At 40.9% G+C, this 27,571-nt stretch overlaps 1 protein-coding gene across 4 annotated transcripts in view; it reads right to left on the bottom strand.

Moving 5' to 3' along the window:
* Nucleotides 1–27,571, bottom strand: part of TMEM181 (transmembrane protein 181) — a 90,659-nt gene that overhangs the window by 16,612 nt on the left and 46,476 nt on the right. For 3 of the 4 annotated variants that reach the window (XM_069070332.1, XM_069070329.1, XM_069070331.1), the window contains 8 exons: nucleotides 26,300–26,358; nucleotides 20,908–20,998; nucleotides 20,410–20,531; nucleotides 12,214–12,333; nucleotides 8,828–8,908; nucleotides 1,576–1,675; nucleotides 652–782; nucleotides 284–375 (listed from right to left, as the gene is read on the bottom strand). In XM_069070332.1, the coding sequence (XP_068926433.1) occupies nucleotides 284–375; nucleotides 652–782; nucleotides 1,576–1,675; nucleotides 8,828–8,908; nucleotides 12,214–12,333; nucleotides 20,410–20,531; nucleotides 20,908–20,998; nucleotides 26,300–26,358 (796 nt within the window). The remainder of the gene's footprint in view (nucleotides 1–283; nucleotides 376–651; nucleotides 783–1,575; nucleotides 1,676–8,827; nucleotides 8,909–12,213; nucleotides 12,334–20,409; nucleotides 20,532–20,907; nucleotides 20,999–26,299; nucleotides 26,359–27,571) is intronic. The other variant, XM_069070330.1, reaches the window with a different exon arrangement.

Here is a 27,571-nt window from a genome sequence, read left to right as displayed (position 1 = left end):
CATGGGACCAGTTTCACAACTTTTCTAAAATAAAGCATTCTGCTTGTACATCAGAGAGACCCAAAATGAAGCTGGTCTTCTCCACCCCTGGCTACCACCACCTCACATGGCCCTTTAGTTCTGAGAATAAAACAGTCATTTAGTACAGATATAAAATGTAATCCAGCAGGTTCCTTTTATATGATCTTTCATTATATGGAGAGACCACAGATCTTTATGATGGCTTTCTTCCTTTCTCAGGGGCATTTGGGTATTGCATTTAGTACACAATGAAATTACTCACGTTTGCCAAATTCCTAATGTGACAGACGCCAACCATAGTAGTCCAACAATAAAGAATTTAGGAAAATAGAACGTTAAACATTTTCTTTCTCCCTATTGTGACAAAAGGAAAGAAGAGAAACTCTTATTAATGATATTAATTCTAGCAAAGACTTGCTTAGGCAATTTTAGATTATTATGATTTAACATTCATCCAGTTTGTACAGAGCACTAAGCAGAGTACTGAAGATTGTTCCTATAGATATACTTGTCCTTGAAAAACCATGGCAGCCCAGCGCAAGAGGGGAAAAAAGGCCAATGTTGAAATGCTACCTCCTTAGCAGGAGGAATGAATGGCTGACTTTTTACAACTTCCTGTCCTCTGCTCACCTGTACCCGGATCCCATGATATACACAGAGCCAGAACAGCAATAACGCACAGAGGAACACAGACTGGAAGAGGTCATCCAGCATGCCAGGAAACCAACTGTTCACCAGGAAGGAGAGGGGGAAGAATGGATCTGGAAGGCAATATTAAAATACATCATTACAAAAGGGTTATTAATAACTCACATTTACAAAGCACTTTCTTCATAAAAACCCAGAGATAAAACAGGCAATAAAAAGTGTTATTACCCTCATTTTACAGATTATGAAATTGAGGCATGCAGGAGTAATTTTCCCAAGGCCACATGACTCTATGTTCAGAGCCTTTTCTACTGAACTGTTCATTATCAAGAAGGCAAGAGAAGGGTGGGGAATATTCACCGCCTCCCTTTTCTCCCCAAGGCTGATCCAAAGGTTCTGGTTTTTCTTTTTAAACCTGAAAGCAAATTAACAGATTGTTCTAGCAATAATCACTGAGTGCCGTATGCTGTCACCATTGGATCCTCGCTGCAGGCATGGGAATCCAGAATGCTGTCTGCACCAGGAGCATACCAATGTTGGAGCAGGTAATAAAGAGCAGACAGCAGCATTTGGCTACCTTCAACAAAAATTCCTACAACTGCTGTGTCTGTAGCTCTTCCAAATTTTAACTACCAAAAATGTCACTCATTTGTTAAGGATAATAACTATCAGCTACATGTCGTGCTAAACATGAACCACTAAGAGGCAACACATCAGGGATTCAGGCCGGGTAAACATGTGATGAACATCTTATTTCTGAGCCCATGAGTTGGGATTAAAAGGTAGGAGATTAAATGAGCTCAAAGGGCCCTTCCAATGTTAAATCTTAGGATGGTAGGCCCTATGAGACTTGTTGAAGTAAGTCATAGAAATGGGGGGGGGGCCAGGGGAGGAAAAGGTACCCACCATTATAGAGCAGTAGCAGGGGCAACAATATGGACATCCATTTTTGTTCAATTCCCCAGTCTCTCATGGAAAATTTCCGGAGGGAATGTGCGAACAGGCACTGCAAACCAGACCAACAGCTCAGGTTAACTGCTGAAAACACACACATCTTTGCTCACATCTTATCAGTCATGGTGCTTATTACAGCTGTCATTCTTTTCTGAGAGGCACAGTGCCCTATTATTTTTCTAGCCTCCTGAATCAATCGATGGTTTGAGTGTCAGGCTAAGACCTCGCTGACTTTGGTCCTGGGATAAATGACGTGCTGTCAGCCCCTGGAGTAATCAACTGACAATGGAGATAAGATGATGAAATTATTGCTAATGGGACCCCCTAACATGACAGGTCACAAATGGCTATCATAAGGACACAGAACCTGAAATCTAATGAACATAAATCACTTGGAACAAAATAATCACCTCTCACCATCTCCCTCCTGAGGCGGGCTGATATCATTATTCCTGATTCAGAGATGGAACAGGCAAAGAAAGGAAGAGGGGCTATTTGCTCAAAAGCCCAAATACTAAATGGCAGGGCCAATATTACATGGTGTAGCTCAGTTAACTGAGCCTTAACCTTGCCTCTCAAGAGAGCCATCTGCAGGGCTTCCCAAGAATTTCTCACAAAGAAGAAACAGCAGGGTTCCTACAGGAAAGGTTAAAATGAACTGACCTAGAACCTGCCTCAGTTTAGGGATTTTCAAAATGCCTCTTTTCGGGTATCTCCAAATGCTGAGGTTTCCACACATTGGACTACTTTTAAAGAGTAATGCATTAATATAAGCTGATCTTCCTGACCTTAAAAAGCCTGAACTTATACCATCTCCTACATTGCCAATAGGATCAATGAAAATGGTTGATCTTCTGGCTTTGTGAATGAGCAAACTAAGCTATTATCAAAGCAGCTCACTTGCTGAAAAGGATGGGTATGAGGATTTTTTATCAAGTGAACTTTTAACAAAAATCTAATTTTGTGAAAACAGACTTGATAGTGACCAATAAGGAGAAACTAGTTGTTGAAGTAGGAATCTTGGGGAAAAGTAACTATATCATCCTGGAGTTTGTGATAGAGAAGGAAAGTAAAGTTAGACATAATCTAATACATATCCAGCAATTTCTTAGAGGATATTTTGAAACATTCAGAGAAAGGATAGATAGGATTCTGTGGCCTAGCATTCTCCAGGGAAGTTGACCCAAGAGTATGGGAAGCTCTCAAGAATGAAATTCTGAAGACAGAAACACAAATGATTCTCATCATGAAGAGAAAGGGAAAATCTGACTTAAAGAAAACATGTGGATGAACATCAACTAAATCAGATTTTTAAAAATCAAGTATAGATTATGGAAGCTGAGGCAGGTGACTGAGGACTGGTCCCAGTGAAGGCATGACTGCATTCAGGCTCAGAACAGGCTGGGGAGGCAAGCGATGCGTTTAAGTGGATCTGTGATCTCCCTAAGTCGGGAACTCCCTCTTACAGTACAGATACAAATTCAAGACATCAGTCCGTCGAAAGTCTGCCGCCACCAAAGCCTTTCTTGTCTTCTCTTGATAGCGTGAGAGCACCGTGCGACACTCTGGCCGCCTACCTGGCATCCTTCATTCTTGCCATGTGACCGATCCTTATTCTCTATCACACTTGATGATCTCCTTTAGTCTTGTTCTCCAGAGTCCTCACTGATTATCTTGGAGCCTGCTCATGCTCACCATACACTTCTCTACTGCCCTTTCTGTAACGTTTATTTTTTTTAATTCTTCAGAGATAATTGTATTCCATGTCTAGCTACTATGTTGAAATAACAAAATAATGTGGGTATTACAAAGGCAGGCTTTTGCTTTTATGGCAAGGAATAAGGAAGCTTTGCAATTTCCTGAGAGCAATACAGTCTATTCTCCTCCTCTTCAACTTTGGATCCAACTCACTGGCTGTTTGTACTGTCTGTCCCATGTATCTACTGATGGGGCAAGCTTCATGGTGTGCCTATCCAAATGAATGCTGAGATGTGGGCAATAGTCTTCTTCCATTTAGTCTTTGCTGAGGGGATAGACAGGCAAAACTCCTCTGATACAAAGACAAAAGTGAAACAGTCCTTCTCGAGGGGCTTTACGGTACACATAGCTACAAGACACACGTAGAGCTCTGAAATACACTAACTGCATCAAAGCCCAGAACAATGTCATTCGCAAAGAAGAGCACTGAGAGGACTTCACCATCCACAGGGAATCCCTCTGCCACTTGGATTCCGCACTGTCTTCTCCATCACGGTACTGAATACCTTTGGCAAGTGTACATCTACCTGATTATTCCTCATACGATGTTTATTATCACAGTGATTTTGAATGGGGTTTGTTCTGGGGTTATATCTTCTAAGAAATCTTAAATGATGTTTATGTACAACAAGATACCTTGTTGTTCAATAGTCTAGAAGGTGGCATTTTCTTTTCCCAAATCAAATGCTTTTTAATCATAACAAGTAAGCACACTAGGACCATCTATTCCTCTCCTTCTTTTAGTTAATTGTGGTTTTCAGAGGTTTTTTTGTTTGTTTTTTGCTTTTTTGAGGGAGGGAGGCTGGGCAATTGGAGTTAAGGGACTTGCCCAAGGTCACACGGCTAGCTTTGTGTTAAGTGTCTGAGGCCACATTTGAACTCAGGTCCTCCTGACTCCAGGGCTGGTGCTCTATTCACTGCGCCACCTAGCTGCCCCTAGTTAATTGTAAAATGGTAAAAATATGGTCCCTTGCTGAATGCTGCTTATAAAAGCCTACTTGTTCCATAGAAATATCCTCAGTGAAGATGCCTTTAATTGGTATACAGACACCTCTCATTACTCTGTACAGATGGAAAAGCAGGCATAGCATTTAGTAGTTGTATTCTTTAGCTGCCCCTTTTTAGTTCCTACATTAATACGGCCTGGGTTTGCTGTCTTTCCATCTGAGACTCCGTGTTTCAGTCCCTCGGTGTTCTGCAGCTCTGTCCCCAGCACAGATCTCCTCGCTCTCTCTTTGGCCCAGTTAGCTGCTTCCCCAGCTTTGTTGTCTGCAATGGCAGTTGTCTCTCTTCTATGCATATGTATAGCACTGTGACATTAGGACCCAAATATGACAGTTCCATGGTCTTTGATGGAGAAAACAGCTTATTAGAATGACTTTTTCAAATCTTTCCTTCTGTCTGAAGTCCTTCCATTTTCATCCTTGAGTTCCCTTGGGATAATCTTACTTAGCTGGATATCTTGCCAAGCTTTCTTTAAACTGGCTTGGCTCTCCAGGGCTTTTCTCTGCTTTATGAGATGGTACTGCTCATAATCATCTATTTCCCTCCTTCAAAAGCTTTTACCAAAAAAAGTGTATATTCTAGCCCAGTGATGCCTTTAGCATTCATCTTTCTCAGTGTGGCAAGAAAGCACTAAAGTACTTTCTGAGATCTTTCATTCTCCTTGTGGCAATTAATTTACATTTTTCTACTTTAAAACTGAAGCTAAGTAAAGCTTAAGCTAAGTTAGCGCCAAGAAGAAGATGGATAAGCCCACAGATTAAGGAAGTGGGACAGTGATAATGGAGTGAAAACAGAATTAATTCAATTCTTACTTCATTTCTGTTTTCTTTACTAAGTAAAATAACTTTTAGGCTGGAAAGGATTGAACAAAAATGGTCAAAAGAAAACTGAAACCCAAGAGAAGTGAGGAGATGGAGCTCAAGTCACCAGGCCTAGAGGAGCTACATCCCAGAGTACTAAAAGAACTGAAGGACATGGTTAACGAGTTGTCGTCTCCTGGGTTTCAAGCTCAATAACAGTAAACAATGTAATAAAGCAGCTCCCCCCCAAAGTTAATGCAATCTTGGGGAGCACTAACAGAAATATACTGTTGGTCTATAGAGCTCAGCAGTTGAGAAATACTTTGCCTCTGTTGGATTGTATCTAGGATCACACAGGAACATGGTTTAGAGCTAAAGGGGGCCTCACAGACTATCTAGTCCAACCACCTCATTTTAAACCTAAGGGAACCGAAAGCCAAAGGGGTTAGTAAGTGACTTGCTCCAAGTCACACAGGAGTCACGTGGAAGGGCTGGGGTCCAAACGTCTGACTCCAGAACCAGTGCTCTTTCCACCACTAAGTCCTATATACACAGAATAGATGAGCTGGAACAGAGCTCAGACATCATCTAATCCAGCCTCTTCACCTAAGACTTGAGGAAACAGACCCAGAGAGGGGAACGGACTTACCCAAAGTCTTACAGCAAGTCAGAAGCAGAGCTTGAGCCTGGGAGCTAGGTCTCCAAATGACCAACACTACGCAGGCTCTCTAGGGTGGATACTGTATAAAATTATTTTCGTTCTGCCTAAGTGACTAAAATGCAATTTCAAATTAATACATAAAAATATGGTTATGTCACTTTTAAAGAGTAGCTTTTGGTTAAGAAGATATTTTTATATTCTTAATTTAAAAAATTTTATTATAGTTAGCTAAACTGTAGCACCAATATGGCTTACACTAAAAAATGCTAAAACTAATGCATTTGTTGGCCTTGGGCTTCATTAAAAGAAGTATGATGTCTGCAGCTAGGGAGTAACATTCCCAAAACTACATCTCCATCCATACAATGTTAGAACTAGAAGGAACTTCAGAAATCTAATCCATGAGAAGTGAGGAAATCCACAGCCTAAAAAAAAGTTCAAAAGTCTTATCTATGAAATACAGCATAAAGAAGACATATTTAATGGAATTAAAAACCCAAAGACTATGAGGACAATGGTTTGTGTTTTGCTCTGCTTTTCAAAATGGTCTCTAACGATTTCCATTAGGCACCAATTTCACGGAGCCAATAAGAGGAAACGATGATGTTAATCAGAAACAAAACAAATCAAATTTTCAGAGGATTCTTTTTCCTACAATATAATTCCTGACTCACTCTACCTGCCTTTCAAGCACCCTCATGTGTGGCATGATTTTCAGTTCTTTTATCATCCTGACCAGCCTTATTTGGACAGCAAGGAGAAATGGGCTCAGTGACAAGATCAGGGTCAGGACCCCTGGCTTTGAGGCCTGCCTCACACACTCACTAGTTGTGCCATCACGGAAGGCCACTAATTTTCTCAGAGCCCCAGTTTCTTCATCTATAAAATGAAGTTAATAGCAACTGTACTACCTGCCTCATAGCCCTGCTGAAGGAACTTCTGAAACCTTAAAGTGCTGTATGAGCCCAGTCATTGTGATGTTCAGGCTTGTCAGTGTCCTCTCCAAAAGTTGTTCCCATTACTCCAGATATGGTCTGACTGGGACACTGAACATCTATTAATGTGGCCAAATGAGATACACTGTACAGGCCTTAGTTTATGGCTTAGTCCCAAGTACAGAAAGCCAAAGTGACCGTTTCTGATCAAGGAGGCCTCAGGGCATTGCTGCATTCACCAGAATTACTGTTACAAGAAGAGAGGAGTTCAATAGAAGCTCAGTCTCTCTTGCACTTATCCTCAACTCCCAAACAATGGCCACCAAATGAGGTCTACAATGAGGGCGTATCCAACATGCAGAGTCTGATCACATACACAGCACCTATAGGTGCTTTCCAACTCCTAAGTCTATAGCCTATGGCCACAGATTTAGAATGAGAAAGAACCTAAGAGATCAAAGAACCATAGATTTCAAGATGAAAGGGACCCTTGAGGCCATTGAACGCAACCCCCTCATTTTACGGAAACTGAGATTAAGAGAATGTAAATGACTAGCCCAGAATCGCACAACTAGTGAGTATCAGAGGCAGGATTTGAACACAGGTCTTCCTGACCCCCAGTCCTGTATTCTAGCCATTATACCCCACAGTCTCTCTCCAAGTCCCCATCATGGACAGCACTAAGGCAGTGAACTGAAATGGACCTGAAGCCCAGGGCCGCAGACTCCCAATCTAGCATTCTTTCTGCTGCACCATGTTGTCCTCTCTTCAAGAAGTTTATGCATCTCCCATGTCTACCTGGCAGCAAGTCTCCCTTTAGTGGCACCTGGAGTAGGCACATTCACTACTGCTAGATGTGTCCAGGGAATGATCCCCGCTGCCCATCGTATATCAGGGAAAAAAACAGTAAAGACAAAATCCTCAATCGCAACCCCTTGCACTGTTACCGTGTCAGGGAATATCATTCTATTAGAAGGAAAAGGTCAAAGAATAGGTCATTATGTTCACCTTTTATTTCCAAGTTCAGATACTTTTCCTAGAAATGTTTTCTGTATTCCTATGTGTTTTCTGACTTAGGAAACACATTTAAGAAAATTTAGCAAAGAAATTTGCATGTTTTCTAAAACCACTATTCAATGCCTCATTTGCCATGGCAAGGCAAGGAGAAGGTTTCTGGTTTAGGAGCTCTTGCCAAATTTGCCAAATAGAAAGCCGAGATGCAGTGGATCCAGATTTGAAGAAAGCTCATTTTAAGTATACCATGTTTCCTTTGTGGCAGGTTGAGATTATGCATTACTTAATATGATAATAACACTCCCCCCATCAAGTATTAAAAATCTAGCTATAAATAATTAGAGGGTGGGGTTCTTAACTTCTTTTTATATCATGGCAATTTGGTGAAGTCTATGGACCCTTTCTCAGAATAATGTTTTAAAATACATAGAATAAATTATAAAGGACACTAATTATATTGAAACTATATATGTATATAAATATATATGTGTATGTATAAAATATTTTAAAAACAAATATACAGAGCCCAGATTAAGAACCCTTCCTGTGGGGCAAGAGGCAGAAGACAGGGATTGGACCTGTGATTTCACTGTTAAAGAGAACTCCTGAATAAGGAAATTCTCTCCATCAATGCAGGTCACTTTAAGTCTTAAAGAGAGGTTAAATTAAATTAATTATCTGGGGTCACAAAGACAATATATGTCCAATGTGGGGCTTGATCCAAGATCTTTCTGGCCAGCTCTCTATCTACTATGCCATACTGCCTCTCCAGTAACCTTGGCCATGTCAAACCATAATCCTTACTAATTGACACCGTATTACTACCTGAGGGTACTCTTTTCCTTAATGAACTGCAACTTGCTACCAGACATATTAAACATCTACTAACATATTACAAGTATTACTTGGTAGAAGATCCTAAAGAATTTAATTAGGCCTTTCTAAGCTGGTTTTTTAAATCACTAATTATACTAGTTCTATCTTCATTGGCAGAATTTTCAAATAAAGGCTGACAGACAAAGAGCACTTACAGTGACCATGAATGTTAACACCACAAAGACAAATCGGAACCAAATTTCCACTTGTGAAAAGGATGGATTGTAAGTCCTCCACTGTAAAGGAAAAAAAGAGAAATCAACTGCTATGGCTGAAAACAATTCGAAAATGGGATTTCATAGGATGATAGATCTAGAACATGAAAGGGTTTTATAGGTGATCTAGTCCAACTCCTTTAGTTTATAGATTAGGAAAGTGAGGTACAGAAAGTTTAAGCAATTTGTCTAAGATTATAGAGCCTTATGTAGCAATGTTGGTAGTAAAACTCAGGTCCTCTGAGTCCAAATTCAGCATTCTTTCTACTGCACTACTCTGACTTTGGCAAACCAGCTCTCATGTGGATATGGCATTATTTAAATTTCTACAATACTAAGCACATTTGTACGTTAAGTATTTCACCAGAAAATGGACTCTATCTATCCTTTAAAGACAACAGATAATTTCTTTCATTAACCAGTAAGCATTGGCCAAAAGCCTCCATACCCTGCCACCTGGCATAATAGAAGAGAACTTCCTGACACAGCTCTTCCATTTAGTAGTAATATCACAAAAAGCTATGGAGAAAACAGAGGCACTTTGCTACAGCACAGAGGCTAATGCAAACAGAGACCTTGCTCAAAATGAAAATACTGGATCTCTTGACAACTGCGTGGTTTCACTTATGCTATCTGGACATTCTACAGAAACAGGACATTACTGCATGATGCTTTGGTACCAGTGCAAAAAGCAGCGCTGCAGCTAATCCTCAATCTGATCACCAAATTTCTTTTCTTTTTTTTGGGGGGGGGGGGGGGGGGGGGAGCAGGGCTGGAGTGGTGGTGGAGGTGGTAGATGGACCTAGAATTTCATTGAACTCTCAGTTTGGGGAACTGTCAGTGAATGTGTATTAATACAGAAAGTATCATTTAAACTGCAATTTATAGTCTGTTTACAGAATAGGCAGGGGTACCAAAAGGCTAAGGGACTTGCTGAGTCAAAGCCTGTGTACCAGAGGTGAATTAATCCCCATGCCTTCCTCACCATGAAGCCAGAACTCCAGCTCCAAGACAAAACTGCCTCTAGTAATCACCAAATGTCTCCCTCATCCACAGATGTGACAACTATCCATACAGTTGTAATGAGCTAATACCAGATGCATCTGAGATATACAAACCCAAGGGTAGTAGCTATCTTACTACAGTCATTATACCTTTGAGGATATAACTAATACTTAGTAAATGAGAGAAGTGCTACCATTAACTACCATGGATTTTCTGTAAAGATGCTTAGTATCACATTTGTTACATATAAGAAAAAAGTCCTATCCAAAAAACAGGGGACAAGTAAAGTCACAATCTTCCTATTTTCCTAATCAACCATCCAAGAGTAACCACACATCCTCCTTTTACATTCCCAACTTTAAGGGTGGTAGTGCTAAAGCTATTTTCTCTCCAAATCTCATTTAATGGAGAGATCCAAAAAGAAAAAGGAAAGGGACGGTGAAGGGGGAAGGAGAAGGAAGGCAGGAGAAAAAAGTCGGGGAGCAGTGTTGTTGGCATTTCTCCTGCAGAACTACACTCATTATATATTTTAAGAAATACCATGAATTCTTGGGTATGCCATCTCTTTTTCCCTTTACCCCGAATTTCAAAAATATTTTCCTCCATCTAACGTTCCCCCAATAAGCGGCTTCTTTTGTAATGGGAGATAACTACTCGATCTCAATTGGCTCCTTTGGGTATACAAGCACAGTCCCTTAGCTGAGTGTTCATTTGTGTCCCAATCCTGGGGAGGATGCAAGACAAAAGGGTAAGAAGAGCTAGCTCTCTGGGCTCACTTGGGCTGTGGGCACCAGAAGACATCATCACAACTCCATATAATACCAATCAGGTTCTTGATTAGCTGCCTGAAGTCAGAGGATATTAGAAATGGAAAGGACTTATTTTACAGATCAACAAAGAAAAGCTTAGAAACATACAATTCATTAATAACAGAGTTGGGCCAGAACTCAGAAATAGTCCTTCTTATGGTAAAAGTTGATTATCTCCTTTTACTTTTGAACTTCAAAGATTACTTTGGAAATAATGAATATTTTCTCATGGAATATTTAGATATCAGAAAATGTATGCTTAAACCCTGAGAGGTGTCAATTTGCCAGCTCCAGCTTCAAAGTCCCTTTGCTATTCAAAACCTACTGGAAAGTCTTTACTCATTGAGGGAAGAAAATTAGCTCATTTCATTATGCCTGAAGATGCCTTTTGAAATCAGCATTTTACTTCATATTTGGAGCCATTCTGCATCACCACAAACCCCAACACAAAATCTTTCTGGTCTAATTGTATCCTTTTGGAGTAAAGGATTCCCCAAGTAGGCTGAGTGGAAAACACCTCAAGGAATAACTAGGTTAATTGCCATGCACAGCTCTTCAAATGCTTTTTTCTAATCTTCTGAGACTCTGCCCTGAACAGGAAAGCCACAGAGGCCACCAGGGGAGTCAATTATGCTTCCCTCTAGGGCGGCTGCCAACATGAGCTCAGAGCTACTTGCAGATGAAATTCCTAATTTCTTCACTCAGAGATTTCAACAGGGAAACACCATAGTTTAAAGGGAAGTAAAAAAATCTCAAAGGAATATCTAGAAAAAAATACAAGACTATTCCTGGCTTCTGACCCTATAACCAAGCCTCTGCCACTGTTACATTCTGGAACTTCCCACAAAACCTAGGGCCTGCTTACCCTGAAGCATCCAACTAGCTCAGGAGCTCTCAGAGCCCTTTCACCTTGGAAGGTCATTCTGTAAGGCCCACCCCCTTCTCCCACTTGTAAGTGCCTCCGTTTTATGGAGGAACCCAAGTTGTCCTTCATTCCCCTGCTCCTAGGTCCATTCCTGGCTTTCAGACTTCACAGCTAGGCTCTCTCTCATGCTGGACACACCAGATACCTTCATTTCCATCCCAGGCCCTTGACACCCCCCTGGCCCTACCTTCATACCACCCCTTTTCAGCTTCCTTGGGGTGCAGTCTGGTCTCTCTCTCCATTTGTATTCATAACCCCAGCACTTAGCACAGTGCTTGGCATGTAGCAAGTGCTTAGTAAATCTTTGTCTCCTTCCTCCTAAATGTATAATCCTCCCCTTCCTACACTAAACTTCCAATCCAGGAACCAAAGCTTCCATTGCCAGTGCTGCCTCCTGAAAGTCCTGCTTGCTCCAGTGTTTTACACAGGACCTGAGAATTTATAGTTAGGCTGGAAAATACCCTTACCCCAATGCTCTTGGCTGGCTGGAATCAATCCAATTCTGACACTGTCAACAGCTCAATTCTACAAAAGGCCCCAGAGCAAGGGGGAGTGAGGTGGGAATGTGCAGACACTGCTATACTTACTGTGAAGTTCACATCCTTGATGGGGATCTTCAGAGCCTTCATGTCCTCAAAGCCCACGATGACAGTGTACTGAGTGTAATTCAAATAGCCCAGGTGAGCCACGATGATCTCAGCACATTTCTGCAAATAAAAGAAGATGTTCCGGCTGATTCAAGTTGCCACCCCCAAGATCTACTTTATAGGCAAGGGGACTTGTGAAGAGTTAAACACCAATGAGAAGACAGAAGATCAGAACTAGACTGGCAGCAACAACAGCAAAGAAGAAACCCAGTGACTGACAACCAGCTTCCAGAGAGACAGCAAGGGAGGGAAGTGGATGTAGCACTGTGCCTGGAGTCAGGAAAACCTAAGTTCAAATCCAGCCTCAGACACTTACTAGTTGTATGACCTTGTGCAAGTCAAGCAACCTTGGTTTACCTCAGTTTCCTCAAATGCAAAACGGTGATAACAACAGCACCCAACTCACAGAACCCTCATGAGGATCAAATAAGTACTTAGCACAGTAGGCGCTAGAGTTTTTGATACAGACTTATGATTTCATCAAGAACTCACAGTGAGGAAACTCCCTCTACCTATACAAACCAGTAATCCTTCTGGAACTTAAAGTTTTAGAGAATTGCCTAGAGTACTGAAAGGAGAGGAGACTTTTATCCAGGGTCATAGAGCCAATGTGCATCAGAACCTAGTTTTGAACCTTCAGCTTCCAGGGCTTCTTGAATCCAAAATCCACTCTCTATCCCAGGGTATGGGAACATGCGGCCTAAAGGGCACACGTGGCACCCTACAAGTGAAGCTCTTTGACTGAGTCCAAACTTCATAGAACAAATTCCCTTAATAAAAGAATTTGTTCTGTAAATTTTGGACTCAGTCAAAAGGCTGCACCCAAGGACCTAGAAGACCCCATGTGGCCTTGAAGCCACAGGTTCCCCACCCCTCCTCTATCCACTATCCCATGCTGTCCCTATACATTTCATAAACACATTAATGCAGTGGGGTGCAGAAAGACTGAAAGTATAATAGTTAATCAACACAAACTACCAGAATTAGCTTCAGATTGACCTAAATATATTCTGGCAATTATAAATTTCAGTTCGTTCCAAGTTAGCTGGTTTTGTGTCCCTTATTAGAATGCAACATCTTAAGTACCACCCTACATCTTGACCCACATTAGATCGTCTAATCTATACCAAAAACAAAAGCTATATGAGAATAACCAGAGCCTATTTGCCAACTGGGCTGGGTTCTTTATGATGTCAAAATTAAGAATTAATTAACTAATAATTACTTAATGAATTAAGAATTAACCCCAATATGTCTATAGATTTGTATCTATCTCAGAGCTCAGCAGGGCAGAGATTTAAAGCCAGTAAGAAAGATGGAGCTTAGTCAAGGATACACACATATCTGTGGCAAAAAAAAAAAAAGGGAGAAAAAGGACAAACTGTGAATTGTTATTGCTCAACTCGTTTCAGTTGTGTCCAATTCTTCATGACCCCATTTGATATTTTCTAGGCAAAGATACAAAAAAAATAGTTTGCCTTTTCCTTCTCCAGCTCATTTTACAGATAAGGAAACTGAGGCAAAGTGACTTGCCATGGGTCACACAGTGTCTGAGGCTGGATTTGAACTCAGGAAGATAAGGCTTCCAGGTTCCAAGACCAGAGCTCTATCTACTGCACCAGGCTGTGAATATTGGCAGAATTAATTACTCCTTTTTCTCATAAACAAAACCAAAGACCCAGGATATCCTGAGTAACACTATAATTCTCTACTTATCTGATAAGTTGGTCCTCTTAGGGCTACTGCAACATCAGAAAGAACAGGCAGGGAGGTTAAGGTGAGAAAGGCTTCCTAGGAAGCATATTCTGCTACCTGTCACTGAACACCAAACCCTTAGCTCCTAACAAAAGGGCAGACCATCCCCTCAAAGTTCAGGCCCCTAGGACTAACTCATATGGTCAAAGGTTCCTCAAGCATTATGACAAAGAGATCCAAAGAAGGACAAGGAGAACAAGTTGTGAGAAATGCACAAAATCCCAGGAGAATGCTATGCATGTCAAATGCTCATTCAGTTGGGGGCAGGGGAGGGGAAGGTGAGTACGGGAGATGAGGGAAGGCCAGTCCTACAAAGGCCCATTAAACTAGTGCTCTTTCTACCATGCCATAGAAGGACAGGTAGGTAAGCATGAAAGCAGGCAGACAGAAAAGAAGGAAGGAAGAAAAGGAAGACAAGAGGAAGGAAGGAAGGCAGTAAGGAAGGAAAGATTTATATTCATGCCTACTATGTGCCAGGCACTGTGCTTCGCAAATACTTATATTATTTTATTATTTTCTCATTTTATCATCACAACGACATTGGGAGGTAGTTGCTATAATTATCCCCCTTTTGAGGAAACTGAGGCAGACAGAGATTAAGTGACTTATCCAGGGCCACAGAACTAGTAAATATCTGAGAGTGGATTTCAGGTCTTCCTGACTTCAGGCCCAGCTCTCTACCCACTGCACCATCTAGCTTGGCAAAAAAAATATTATAAATGTATAATATAAATTTGAGAGTCATCTGCATAGGGGTGACAGCTGAAGCAGTAGGAATGACTAAGACTGCCAAGGAAGAGAAAATAAAGAGGAGAAAGAAAAGGACAGAAGACAGAATTCTGGGAAGCTTCTTCCTTATGAGGTTGGTAAAGGAGAAAGAGGAGGAAGAGTTAGACACAGGAAAACAACCAGGGGAACATGGTATCTCTGAACTTGTGCAAGGGATAAATGTCCAGGAAGAGAGGGTAGGCAGTGGTGTGGAAAGTTCCAGACAGATCAAGGAGATCTAGCACAGCTGTTCTGGTGACACTGAGATCACCTAAGAATGACTGGTGGGAAGAAGGGAATCTGGGACAGCCTCCAAAAGATGGTGACACTGAAGCTGTCAGAGCAGAGCACGGACAACAGCAGAAACCTTCCCCAAACACCTTCATTGAAATGCGACAATGTCTTCACAGAAACACACCAAAAGATAATCTGAAGAAACATGACGTGACCCAGAATTTAGCAGAGTGCCCAGCTCAGAGTACACCTGATAAAGGTTTACTGATTTAACTCTGGACTGCTGGCAAACAAGAATGACAGGTAGAGTAGTGCAGAAACAAGCTACAGAAACAGAGGTTCTTTGTGAAGGGAAGGCCTCAGGCTGAGGGTGCGAACAAAGTGGATGGAGTCCCAGATCCCATGGCCTCTTTCAAAGAGGCTTTAGATAATGTTACTGAATCCTCGAGAGAATAGCATCTTAGAGTGAAGACAATTTAATTGTCATTCAGTTAACTGCCACAGCTGGAAAGAGAATGTGTTAAGGCACAGAGAGAAAGGACTAAGAAAACCTTGTGAGGGACCATCACCTAAGACTGAAGTCACTTTGACTCATACCCTGGAGAAGAGAAGCTGGAGAAAATCTATCTGGAAAATATTTGGGAGATGACCGGGCATCCTGAGAGAATTCAGTGGGGAGTCACGGCACCAGCGTTTGTGGAGGAAACCACAGCTGAATTTGATGGTTAGAAGTAGGCTGTGGTCTTCCTTTATAGTTAATATATTGTTGAAATATTTGAATGTATCATTGTATTGTTACACTGCTAATAAATTGCACAGCCAGTAACTGATACTTATTTAAATCTATGAGAGACTAAGAGGGTTAAGATGGATACTTAAAGGTTTACAGCAAAAGGGGTTTCACTAGTTTGAAAAAGAGCAGGGTAGGGTTTCAGAGCTAATTAACTGAAAGAAATACTGCAATGTAACTTTTTCAATGTGTTAGCTATCCTTCCCAACTTCACCTCAGCAAATTTATCTTCCTTTATCTTCATGCAAGTCATTGATAAAAATGTTGACAATAGGGGCAGAGTCAAGATGGCAGAATAGAAGCAGGACCTCCGCTTGGCTCTAGCTTCCACCTTCCCCAATCCATGTAAAAGGGGGACCTAAACAAACTTTGGAGCTGCAGAACCCACAAAATGACACAGAGAAGCTAACCTCCCGCTGAGGACAACCCGGCAAGACAGCGGGAATCAGCCAGTGCAGGGCTCTGGGAGCTGAGCCCAGCCCCATGCCAAGGCTTTAGCCCCAGGGCGGGCCTGACCAGCCGCTGGCCCAAGGAACTCCAGATCAGCAGCAGCTGTGGATGTTTCCAGATTTATCAACACATAGATGCGAAGGACAAAGTGAGAAGTCAGTGCAGTCAGGACTTTGGGACCCAGTAAGTGGGAGTTCGTGGCTTTTGCCCCCAGGGCAAGAAGCCACTGAGAAGCTGGCACAGCCAGCCAGCGCCACTTGGCAGCTTCAGTTCCTAGCCTGCAGATTGTAGGGGGACCAGTTTGAGGGGTAATTTGCACTTGCTTTAACCTTCTTAGATCTGGATTGCAGTCTAGGATGGAGGTCCTGGGGTGTGTGTCCAGCCTGCCAGGGCATGTGGAGACCTCAGAGAGGGCACCCAACTAATACCTCCAGTAGCTGAGAAAACCCCAGCGTTTGGGACGAAAGCTCCCCTGTCTGGTGGCAGAGTCCTGCTGTGGCAAAAAGGTCAAGTGACTGAGGGGCAACATGACCAAGCAAAGGAAACAAAGCAGACAGAAGATTCCAATATTACACTCCTATTTTGGGGACAAAAAGGAGCGAAGCATGGAACAGGAGGAAGACAGTGAAGTCAGAACTCCTGTACCAAAAGCTTCTAAGGAAAATACAAGCTGGTTACAGGCCATAGAGGACCTTAAGAAGCAGGTAAGAGAAATGGAGGAAAAATTGGGAAAAGAAATGAGAACGATGCAAGAAAATTACGAAATGACAGTCAACAGCCTGACTGAGGAAAATACCACCTTAAAAAATAGACTCACTCAAATGGCAAAAGAGGATCAAAAAGGCAATAAGAAGAAGAATGCCTTAACAAGCCGAATTTGCCAGATGGAAAAAGAATCTTTTCTAAAGCTCAATAAGGAGAATCATTGCTTCAGAATTAGATTGGAGAAAATGGAAGCTAATGACTTTATGAGAAATCAAGATGCTGTTAAACAGATCCAAACAAATGAAAGAATAGAAGGCAATGTGAAATATCTCATGGGGAAAACCACTGACCTGGAAAATAGATTCAGGAGAGATAATTTAAAAATTATTGGACTGCCTGAAAGCCATGATCAAAGTAAGAACCTAGAAATCATCCTCCAGGAAGTTCTCAAAGAAAACTGCCCTGATGTTTTAGAACAAGAGGGCAAAATGGAGGTTGAAAGAATCCACCAGTCACCTCCAGAAAAAGATCCCAAAAAGAAAACTCCTAGGAATATTATAGCCAGGTTCCGGAATTCCCAGATTAAGGAGAGAATATTAAAAGCAGTCAGGAAGAAACAATTTGAATATTGTGGAAACACAATCAGGATAACACAGGATCTGGCAGCTTCTACACCGAGGGATCGAAGGGTTCTAGAGGTCCAAGGAGCTGGGATTAAAACCCAGAGTCACCTATCCAGCAAAACTGAGTATCATGTTTCAGGGGAAAATATGGTCATTCAGTGGAAAAGAGGACTTTCAAGTATTCTTGATGAAAAAGCCAGAGTTGAATAGAAAATTTGACATTCAGATACAAGAAGCAAGAGAAGCATGAGAAGGTAAACAGGGAAAAGAAATCATAAGGAACTTATCAAAGTTAAACTGTTAACATTCCTACATGGAAAAACAATAATTGTAACTGATGAAACTTTTCTCAGTATGAAAATAGTTGAAGGGAATAGAAATATATATGTCTATATATGAGGGTATATGGGCATATGAATACATATGTGAATGTGTGTATATATGTTTACAGATATACACAGATAGAGGGCACAGGACCAATTTAACAGGAAGGGATGATACTTAAAAGGTGAAATTAAGAGGTGAGAGAGGAATATAATAATAATATAATAATATAAGATAAGATGGGGAGAGACAGAATGGGGTAAACTATCACATATAGAAGAGGCAAGGGAAAATGGTTACAATGGAGGGGAAGAATAGGAAGACAAAAGGGAATGGGTCAACCTTATTCCCATTGAATTTGGCTTGAGGAGGGAATGAAATACACACTAAATAGGGTACCTCACCCTCCAGGAGAGTAGGGAGGGAAGGGGATGAGAGGGGGGATGATGAAAGGGAGGGCAGGCTGTGGGGGAGGGAAGTTGGAAGCACCACTTTTGAAAAGGCACAGGATCAAAGTAGAGAATAGAACAAGTGGGAGGTGGGATAGGAGGGAGGGAAATATAGTCAGTCTTTTACAATATGTCTACTATGTTATTGTTTTGCATTAGCCACACACGTACAACCTATACTGAACTGTTTATCTTCCCAGTAAAAGTGGGAAGGAAGGGAATGAATCTGGAATTCAAAGTTTTAAAATACTCAAATATATATATATATGTGTGTATATATGTACATATATACTATTATTAATACTATTTTACATGTAATTGGGAAATAAGATATACAGACACTGGGGCATAGAGATCCACTGGAAAAGTCTAAAGGGTATGGGAGAAAATATGGGAGAGAGCAGATTGGAGGAGGGGATATCCTGTGGGACTACTATTTTGGGGCGGTGGGTAGGGGGAAAATGGGGAGAAAATTTGTAACTCAAAATCTGGCAGAAACGAATGATGTAAATCAGAAGTTAATAAAGCATTTGAAAAAAAACTGTTGACAATACAATATGCCTACCTAGTTATATCTCTAGCCAATTAACTGTTGATTAGAACTGATAAGAATATAGAAGCTCTTAAGTATGGGAAAATATGTCCTCAGCCCTTGGGATACAAAGACAAAGACAAAATATTCCCTCAAGAAATTTAAAATTCTTCTGGAGAAGGATTTCTTAATTTGGGATCTATGGCTCTGATTTAAAAAAAACAAAAACATTTTGATAATTGAATTTCAACATAACTGGCTTCCTTGGCAATCCTATGTATTTTACTTTATGCTAATTTTTAAAAGTCATCCTGAGAAGCAGTGTTTAGGCTTCACCAGAATGCCAAAGATTAAGAACCTCTGTTCTAGATGATGGGGTGCTTGGGATCTATGTTTGTAATATTAGTTTGTAACATCAGCTTGTAAAATCAATTTGTAAAACCAGTCTGTAAAATCACATATCCCCCCCCCCCCCAGCCTCAGAGCATTAACTCTTTCCCTTCCCCCTGCCAGCACTCTGCCCAGCAACAACTCATGAACTATCTCTGCTTGGAACAATAACAAGCTACACCTATGAATCCTTCACTAAACCATCTATAAATATTTTAGCTTAGGCAAATGTTATCTCTACTCAGTAAGTGGTCAGCTGCCCTTATGAATCCTTCAAAGCACTACCTATAGGTTAACTCCTTTTCCACATACTGAGTCTCCGTTAGCCTTGGTTCCCAGACATCCATCTTGTCAAACATGACACTGATGGGTGGCAGACTGGGTACTTCTCAGTCAGACCTGACCGCTAGCTGACTTAGTGACGTTTCAGGCCTAAAACCACACCTCCAGGTAGCCCACCCCTTGGGCTATTTCCCAGTGAATTATGGGCAATACCTCTGTGCAGTTGATATTAAAAGTGCATGTCCCTTTAAGCACTGACCACTCCTTTACTCCTCCCTAATCCCTTACTCACCTAGTTAGCATAATTGACATTTGATTTACTGCCTAGACTCCTTAAAAACTGTCTATGTCTTCTTTAAGTTTGCAGGTTCTCTAAGGGTTCTTGCCCGCTGTACATCGTAACAATAAACTTGCAGGTCCCCTACGGACCCTTGCCCGCTGTAAAGCGTACAATAAACTTTTACAATTCTGACTCCAAGTCTGCTTGGGCCTACTGAAATTCTTTTCCAGACTGAATTGAAGGCATTCTGGTCTTTGATAAGGATCAGAGTTCCTGTATAACCTATTGCCATCCCCCATCATAGAGGGATCTAATGTGTATGTAAGCAAGTAAATACAAGGTAATTTCAAGTGGTAGACAGTACTAACAATTCAGTAAAATCAAGATAGGCCTTGTTTAGGATCTAGAAGCTAGGGAGTCTATGAAGCACATGGAAGAAGAGACCTTTTCCTAGACCACTTGGGAAAATACATGTAGGCAGAAGATGGAACATCATAGACAAGGAACAGATGAAGTTAAGGATTCAATTCCCATTAAGGGTCATTAGCACATACCCCTGCACAGCTGAGGGTCCGTGTCCGATTGTGAACTTTATTATGCACAAATGTCTTGCTTGCACCTTGGGTCACACCGTCTACTTTCACAGTCATAGAAAAGCTTGTCTGGATTGTAGTGTCTAAAAAAAGGAAAACGAAACAAGGGAAAAAGTAGTGTGTCAATAAGCTATCAGGCCCCACCATGGGCACCAAATTTTCTATCAGTCTTACCAGGTGACTCAGTTACAGTCATTGGCAAGATAAACTGCAAAGGGCCCCAGTGATCTCAAGGTGGTGCTACTGAGTGTGTCTCAAATGGCATTAGAAACATACACTCCCATCCCCCATAGCTATCAAGTGCAATAAACTCAAAAGCAAATTATTTCTTGAACAGTGAAATTAGATTTTGCCCTTCCATATAATGTTTTCCTACATAAGAGGGCCATTTTCAGTCTTTGTAGCACTGGAATATGATGCTTTACAGAAAGAAAACCTGCCCCCAATCAGTCTTCTTACCATCCGATTGATCCAGCTGAATAACACATGTCAACCATAACTGCTGATTATAAGTAGAAAGTGGTCCTGAATTGAGAAGAAATGGCCTTAGCTGAGGAAAAAAAGGGGGGGGTGGGGTTAGAGCTAAGAGTCAGTCACACAGCATCATTCCCTGATCCTACTGGACAAATCACTCTGGCATGAAGGATTTACATTTTACATTTCACATTGTAGGCTCCAGTTATTGTTCCAAAAATAGAAACATACATATTTTTCCCTCTGATGATATAAATTAAATTATGCACCAGTGACAAGGCTGGGGGCTTGATAACCTGCTCAGATCAATTTCACTCTCTTATTAGATCCTGAGCACAGAATTCATAGCCTGGAGCTATTGGGAATAAGGGAGAGTCCTATTTTTTAATCCAGAGAAAATGCAAAGTGTGAAGGAAACAAAAAAAGGACAAAAAATAGCAAGGTGATGAAATACAAGAAATAAAAACATACAACAAAGGAAATGTTTTCAATAGCTGCGATTCAGTTTGTATCCAGAACCATTAATTCTGTACACTATTCTAAACCCATCTCCGATGATGCCTGGTTTTTTGTTTGTTCTGTGAAAGATTTGGTCTTCTCACCTAAGTTTACAAGGATTCAATCACAGGGTCAGGGTCATGAAGAGAGGCAGACAGGAGATTGGAATTCAAATCCTAGCTCCATCAAAGAAGACCTGAGTTGAAATCTCAGCTCAGCTACTTCTTTACTTTATTATTATTTATTACCTGGGCAAATTTTTGACCCCTCTGGACCTCAATTTCTTTATCTGTAAAATGAGGTAGCTGGACTGAAAGGCCTCTAATATCCCTTCCAGCTTTCAATCTAAATCCTATGAACCTTAATAGCTGAGTTAACCCTAAGCAAATTTCTTATCCTCTGTCTGTTTTCTCATTTGTAAAATGGGACAGTAACAGCACTTGTGTTACCTATTGCAAAGGAAAGCATTCTGAAAAACTTAGTTTTATAGTTCTGCTATAATGCTTGTTTTGAAAATGCAAATCTGTTCCAACATGATAGCTGTATTAGGGAACAATTTGAACATAATAGGAATTTCACATTTATTTGTTCTGTATTTCATGAGAAACAATGTGCACCATTTCACATAACTCACAAGCTGCAACAGTTGTGACGCCCAAGCCCAGAGCTGGGAACCTCCAGTAGCCACCTGAAGTGGTGGGCACCACCACTATCTAATGGAACATGAATGTATTTCTTTTACCCCCCATTTAATAGTACTTTATTTTTTCCAATTACATGTAAAGATAGTTTTCAACATTCACTTTTATAAGATTTTGAGTTCCAAATTTTTTCTCCCTCCCTCCCCAAGACAAGCAATCTGATATAGGTTATACATGTACAACCATATTAAACATATATCCATATTAGTCATGTTGTGAAAGAAGAATCAGAACAAAAGGGGAAAACTATGAGAAAAAAAGGTGAAAATAGTATGTTTTAATCTGCATTAAGACTGCATAGTTCTTTCTCTAGATATGGATAGTACTTTCCAGAATGAGTTTTTCAGAATGTCTTGGATCATTGTATTGCTGAGAAGAGCTAAGTCTATCAAAATTGATTATCGTACAATGTTGCTGTTACTATATACAATACCCTCCTGATTCTGCTCGTGTCACTTTGCCTCAGTTCATGTAAGTCTTTCTAGGTTTTTCTGAATCTGCCAGCCCATTATTTCTCATAGCACAATAGTATTCCATTACATTCATACATCACAACTTGTTCCACCATTCCCCAGTTGATGGGCATACTCTCAATTTCCAGTTCTTTGCCACCACAAAAAAGAACTGCTATAAATATTTTTGTACATGTGGGTCCATGAATGTATTTCTTAACTATTTAACACAAAGAACTGGACTACCATTTTTATTAGGTTCCTATTTTTTTCCTATGTGTCATTGACAAAGTTTCTGGATGCAGTGCTCCTAACTCTACCCCCCCCCCTTTCCCATAAGACTTACAATTTTTATTTTAAGATTTTGCATAGCACAATAATTTTTAGGAATCCATGCCACTTTACAGTGGAAGTGATTGTATAACAAATGTGAGTTATTATTTTTATCATCAAGGATACTGGGTTTTAAAAAGTCACTATAATAGCACCAGTACTTCAGAACTGGATCTTTTACTAAGTGTATCTTGATGAACCTCACCCAGTTAAGTGTCTACTACACACATGCATGCAAGCCTTGATGTCATCCCCTCTCAGACTCTCCAATGAACTATTCCTACTATTATCTCCACTCTCTTATCTTAATACTCTTCCTAGCTACTGGTTTCTTCCCTGCTCCCTACAAATATGCCCATGTGTCCCCCATCCTTAAAACCCTCACTTGATCCTTCCATCCCTGCCAGTTATTGTCCTATATCCCTAAATGCCCCTTTCTGGCTAACCTTCTTGAGAAAGTCATCCATACCCAATGCCTCTACTGCTTCAACTCTCACAAGATTCTAAATGCTCTGCTTCTAACTCTCCAAAGGGACCAATGATCTCTTAATTGCCAGATCTAATGGCCTTTTCTCGATGCTCTCTGCAGCATTTGACACTGTTGTCTACCCTTTCCTTCCGACTACTCTCTATTTTCTAGGCTTTTGTGACTCTGCTTTCTCATGGCTCTCCTCTCATCTATTCAACCATCCTCCTCGGTCTCCTTTTTCTGGTTCTTCCTCCATGCCACCAAAGTTCTGTACTGGGCCTTCTCTTTTCTCTCTATACTATCTTCACTTGGTGAATTAGCTCATCAGGTCCCATGAGTTCAAGTACCATCTCTATGCAGACTTACATATCCAGTTCTTCCTCCTAAGCTACAGCCATACATCTCCAATTGTCTCCTGAACATCTCAAAATGGATGTCCAATAGGAAAATTAAAAACTCACTATGTCCAAAACAGAACTCACTGTCTTTCTTCCACTGCTGCCCTCTATGCATTCTACTATCCAGCTACACCGATCAGCTTGTAGTTTCTCTCACAGGACATGCTACCTCTCAACACCATTCTTTTGTACTATCTATACACCATGCCTGAAATGCTCTCCCTCCTCACTTCACCTAGATTCTCTGGCTTCCTTAAAGACTCTGCCCAAATCCTACCTTCTAGGTAAAGACAAGAGGTCTTTAGTGATCCTCATTATCACTAGTGCTTTCCTTCTGGGATTACCTTCCATCTATACTGTCTGTATCTTGCATGCACATAGTTATTTACCTGCTGTCTCCTCCATTAGAATGTGAGTACTCTGGGGCGGCCAGGTGGCGCAGTGAGTAAGAGTGCCGGCCCCAAAGTCAGGAGACCTGGGTTTGGTTCCGGCCTCAGATACTTAACACCCACACAAAAATAACTGGCCTGTAACCTTGAGCAAGTTGCTTAACCCCAATTGCTTAAAAAAAAAAAGAATGTGAGTACTCTGAGGACAAGGACTGCATTTTTGCCTTTCTTAGTAGCCTTAGTACTCAACACTAGAACAAAGTAAGTACTTAATAAATCCTTATTGAGTGACTGACTTTAGATCTAGGATTTTATATAGGGATATGTACTATCTCCCACTAACAAGAAAGGTTGTGTGACCATGAAATGAATGTCAAAGCAAATAAGAGGCAGTTAATGAAGGGGAAAGAATACTAGCCTTGGAGTCCAATCCCATGTCATACACTTATTAGATGTATGACCCAAGGCAAGTCACCTCCTCAAGCCTCAGTTGGCTCACCTACAAAATAAGGAGGCTGAACAAGATGACCTCCAAGGCCTCTTAAAGCTTTAAATCTAGGATTCTAAACTTCAATATTTCAAGATCTGTAATTTCACTCTTGCAGTGAAAGAAAATGCAATCTCTGCACACTTTAGTGGATGATATTGGTAGATTGCATTAGGCCCCAGATTCCCTCACCCATTAGCAAACTTTCTAGTGATAACTCTCTCTTAGCTAAACTGTCCTTGGACCAAAAATGGTCCATTAATATGGGCCAGAAATAAGCCTGCATTCACAGTCTTTCCAGACTGATAAAGACTAGCCAGAGCTTTAGCTTCCCTAGCATGATCTAAATGGCCTAAAGACCATGCTAAAACTGCAAAACAAAACAAAACAAAACAAAAACTGGTGTCTCCACGTTAGGAGCTGAAGTATCCCTGGTTGTGGGGGAAGTCTTGTCCTCATGCAAAGTGGCCAAGGGTTCAGCTCAGAACTTCCAAGTTCTGATTTAGCTTGACATTGCTTCCAGTTATGATCGTATATATTAAAACGATCTCAGATAATTTAATCCAGAAAATTTGACAAAAACTCTTAAAATATCATTGTGGACAATGCAGAGGAAAAAACACACTAGATAACAGTATAATTAGGTGTCTATAAAAAAGAATCCAGCATCACCACCACATGAGAATGAGGTGCCAGGCTAAGACTTTTGTGGAGAAAGAAAAATAAAATTACATTTTTTTTAAGTGGTTATTTAAATAGCTGATCCTGAAAAGTAGATTGGTTCATAGACAAGTAGCAGGGTTCACACAAATGTACACCACAGTGATTCAATAGAGTACAAGGAAGAAAATGTCCCTTTCTCCTTACTCATGACTCCTATAACATATCACAAATAGCATTTTATCTGAGGTAAGTAAGGAGTTGGAGTCAAACAATCAAATTTCAACTATAGATCTTATGCAACTAAAGAAATTCCCGTAGCTTTAATTTAGAGATCGATACATTTAACACAAAGGAAAAGTTAATTTGTACAGAATTCATTCAACAATATTAGATAATGACTCACATTAAATGGTACTTTTAGTTTTACAACACTCAATTTCCACAACAGCCCTATGAGGCAGATAGTGTGAAGTACAACTCCTTCCATTTTACAGATGAGAAAACTGGCAGGGTGATTAAGTGACCTGCCTTGGGGCACACATTCAGTGTCAGAGCCAGAGTAAGGACAAAAACATAGGCCAGAATTGGAATTCAAAACTCTTTCTATGAATCACCACAAAGAACTGCTCATGTTAGAAACCAGAACAAGGTTCCAACTCCTGAGGCACCCAGAGGTAAATGTCATAAGGAACCAAGTACTACACTGTAGAAACTGGGATAGCTGAAATTTATCATCCCCTAGAACTTGAGCTTAGGCACACTCTCCACTATGAGCTAGATGGACTCACTGAAATAGAAAAGGTCATTTTACCAAAGAATAACCTAAGGTCCGACAGTTAACTATCCCCAAAGGGATAAGAAGCCCGCATTATACTGAAAACCAAGCTGCAGGTTCAGAGCGGCCCAGTCTCCAGCATGCTCCTGGCTGGCGCATTACTAAGAAGACGGTTTATAGCCCCCCACTGATCATCATTCAGACAGGCTTACCTTGAAGCTACTGCTGTTCACCTGGTGGTCTTCTGAAGTGGACTGGATTGCTTGGGGACCTGAATTTTATCAAAATAGAAAGAAAAGCGAGTTGTTGAGAAAGGATTTGATTGGTCCGTTCCGAGGCAGACTTTGATGACAAGGAGCAAGAGGTGGCCTTTTCCCTCTTGGCTGACCCACTTCAAAACCAGACTCATTTGAACACATTATTTAATACAGGAGACCATGGCCAAAAGGGGGGGAAATAGAGGGGGCAACAGTCCATCCTACTGGGCTTCTGGCCTTCCCCAAAGAGCCAAATAGAGTGGAAGTCAATCCATTTAATAAGCGTTCTGTGATATATGACATACTATTTTATGTTAACTTCTATGGATTTTTGCTTTGGGGCGGGAAACATCATTTCCTTTACCTTTGGTAAGTTTTCTCAAGGAGCTGAGCACAATGTGTCAGATCCAGAGGACACCCTGATTTCATGCTGTGAGAAAGCAGACAGCAGTGAAATAAAAAGATTCAATGAATATTTATTGGTGCCCACAATGCACATAGAATTGTACTACATTCTGTGCACAATACAAAGAAAAATTTAGAAAGGGTTGCCGACAGGTGCTAATGTTAATGAGATCTAGGAATAGTTATGGGTTATCCCCAGGTCATGATTTAGCCAAGGTATTGACCACCACCTGGCCTGCCAGTGACAGTCTTGTTATACCATCGCCAGCTTAATGCCAACCTGTAGCTCTACCAACAGAAAAAAGGTCTTGGTTAAGCAGTGTAAGAATGCAAAATGTCTACTGCTACCAGAGAAACACCAAAATGAAACTCCATTATTTACTGCCTCCCTCCTAAGTGGAATTAGGTGCTGGGTGGGCGGGTCTGTCTTCTAGTTATGGCCCAGACATTTCAAAAGGCAATGTCATCTAACACCCCACTGTGTCCATAAGCCTGAGTGTATATAGTTCCTAGCTTTAAGGAGTTTATAAATAAGGAATCAAAGTTTTTCTTGCAAGAAAAGATTAAATGTACTAATAATTTAACATTCGAAGGTAGCTACTATACAAATTAAAGCAGAACAAGTCCAGGAGAGAGAAAGTAGGGGTTTGGAGAGCCTGGTTTTTTCATGTTAAATTAGTCTTGGTACATCAATCTGTCAATTTGTGCCAGTTGCGGTTTAACAGATGCAGTTTCTGCCCCTAACAATCACATGACATGGACTTGAGGTCATTTTCCATTCTAGCTGCTGTTCTCTGGACACTCTCCTGCTTACCAATGTCT

The sequence above is a fragment of the Petaurus breviceps genome, unplaced genomic scaffold, assembly GCF_028583685.1.
Source record: "Petaurus breviceps papuanus isolate PSGF00001 unplaced genomic scaffold, PetGlider_PUasm1.0 90808, whole genome shotgun sequence".
Taxonomy (NCBI): Eukaryota; Metazoa; Chordata; class Mammalia; order Diprotodontia; family Petauridae; genus Petaurus; species Petaurus breviceps.
The sequence above is the reverse complement of the archived record's forward strand: the minus strand, read 5'-3'. Positions and strand labels throughout refer to the sequence as shown.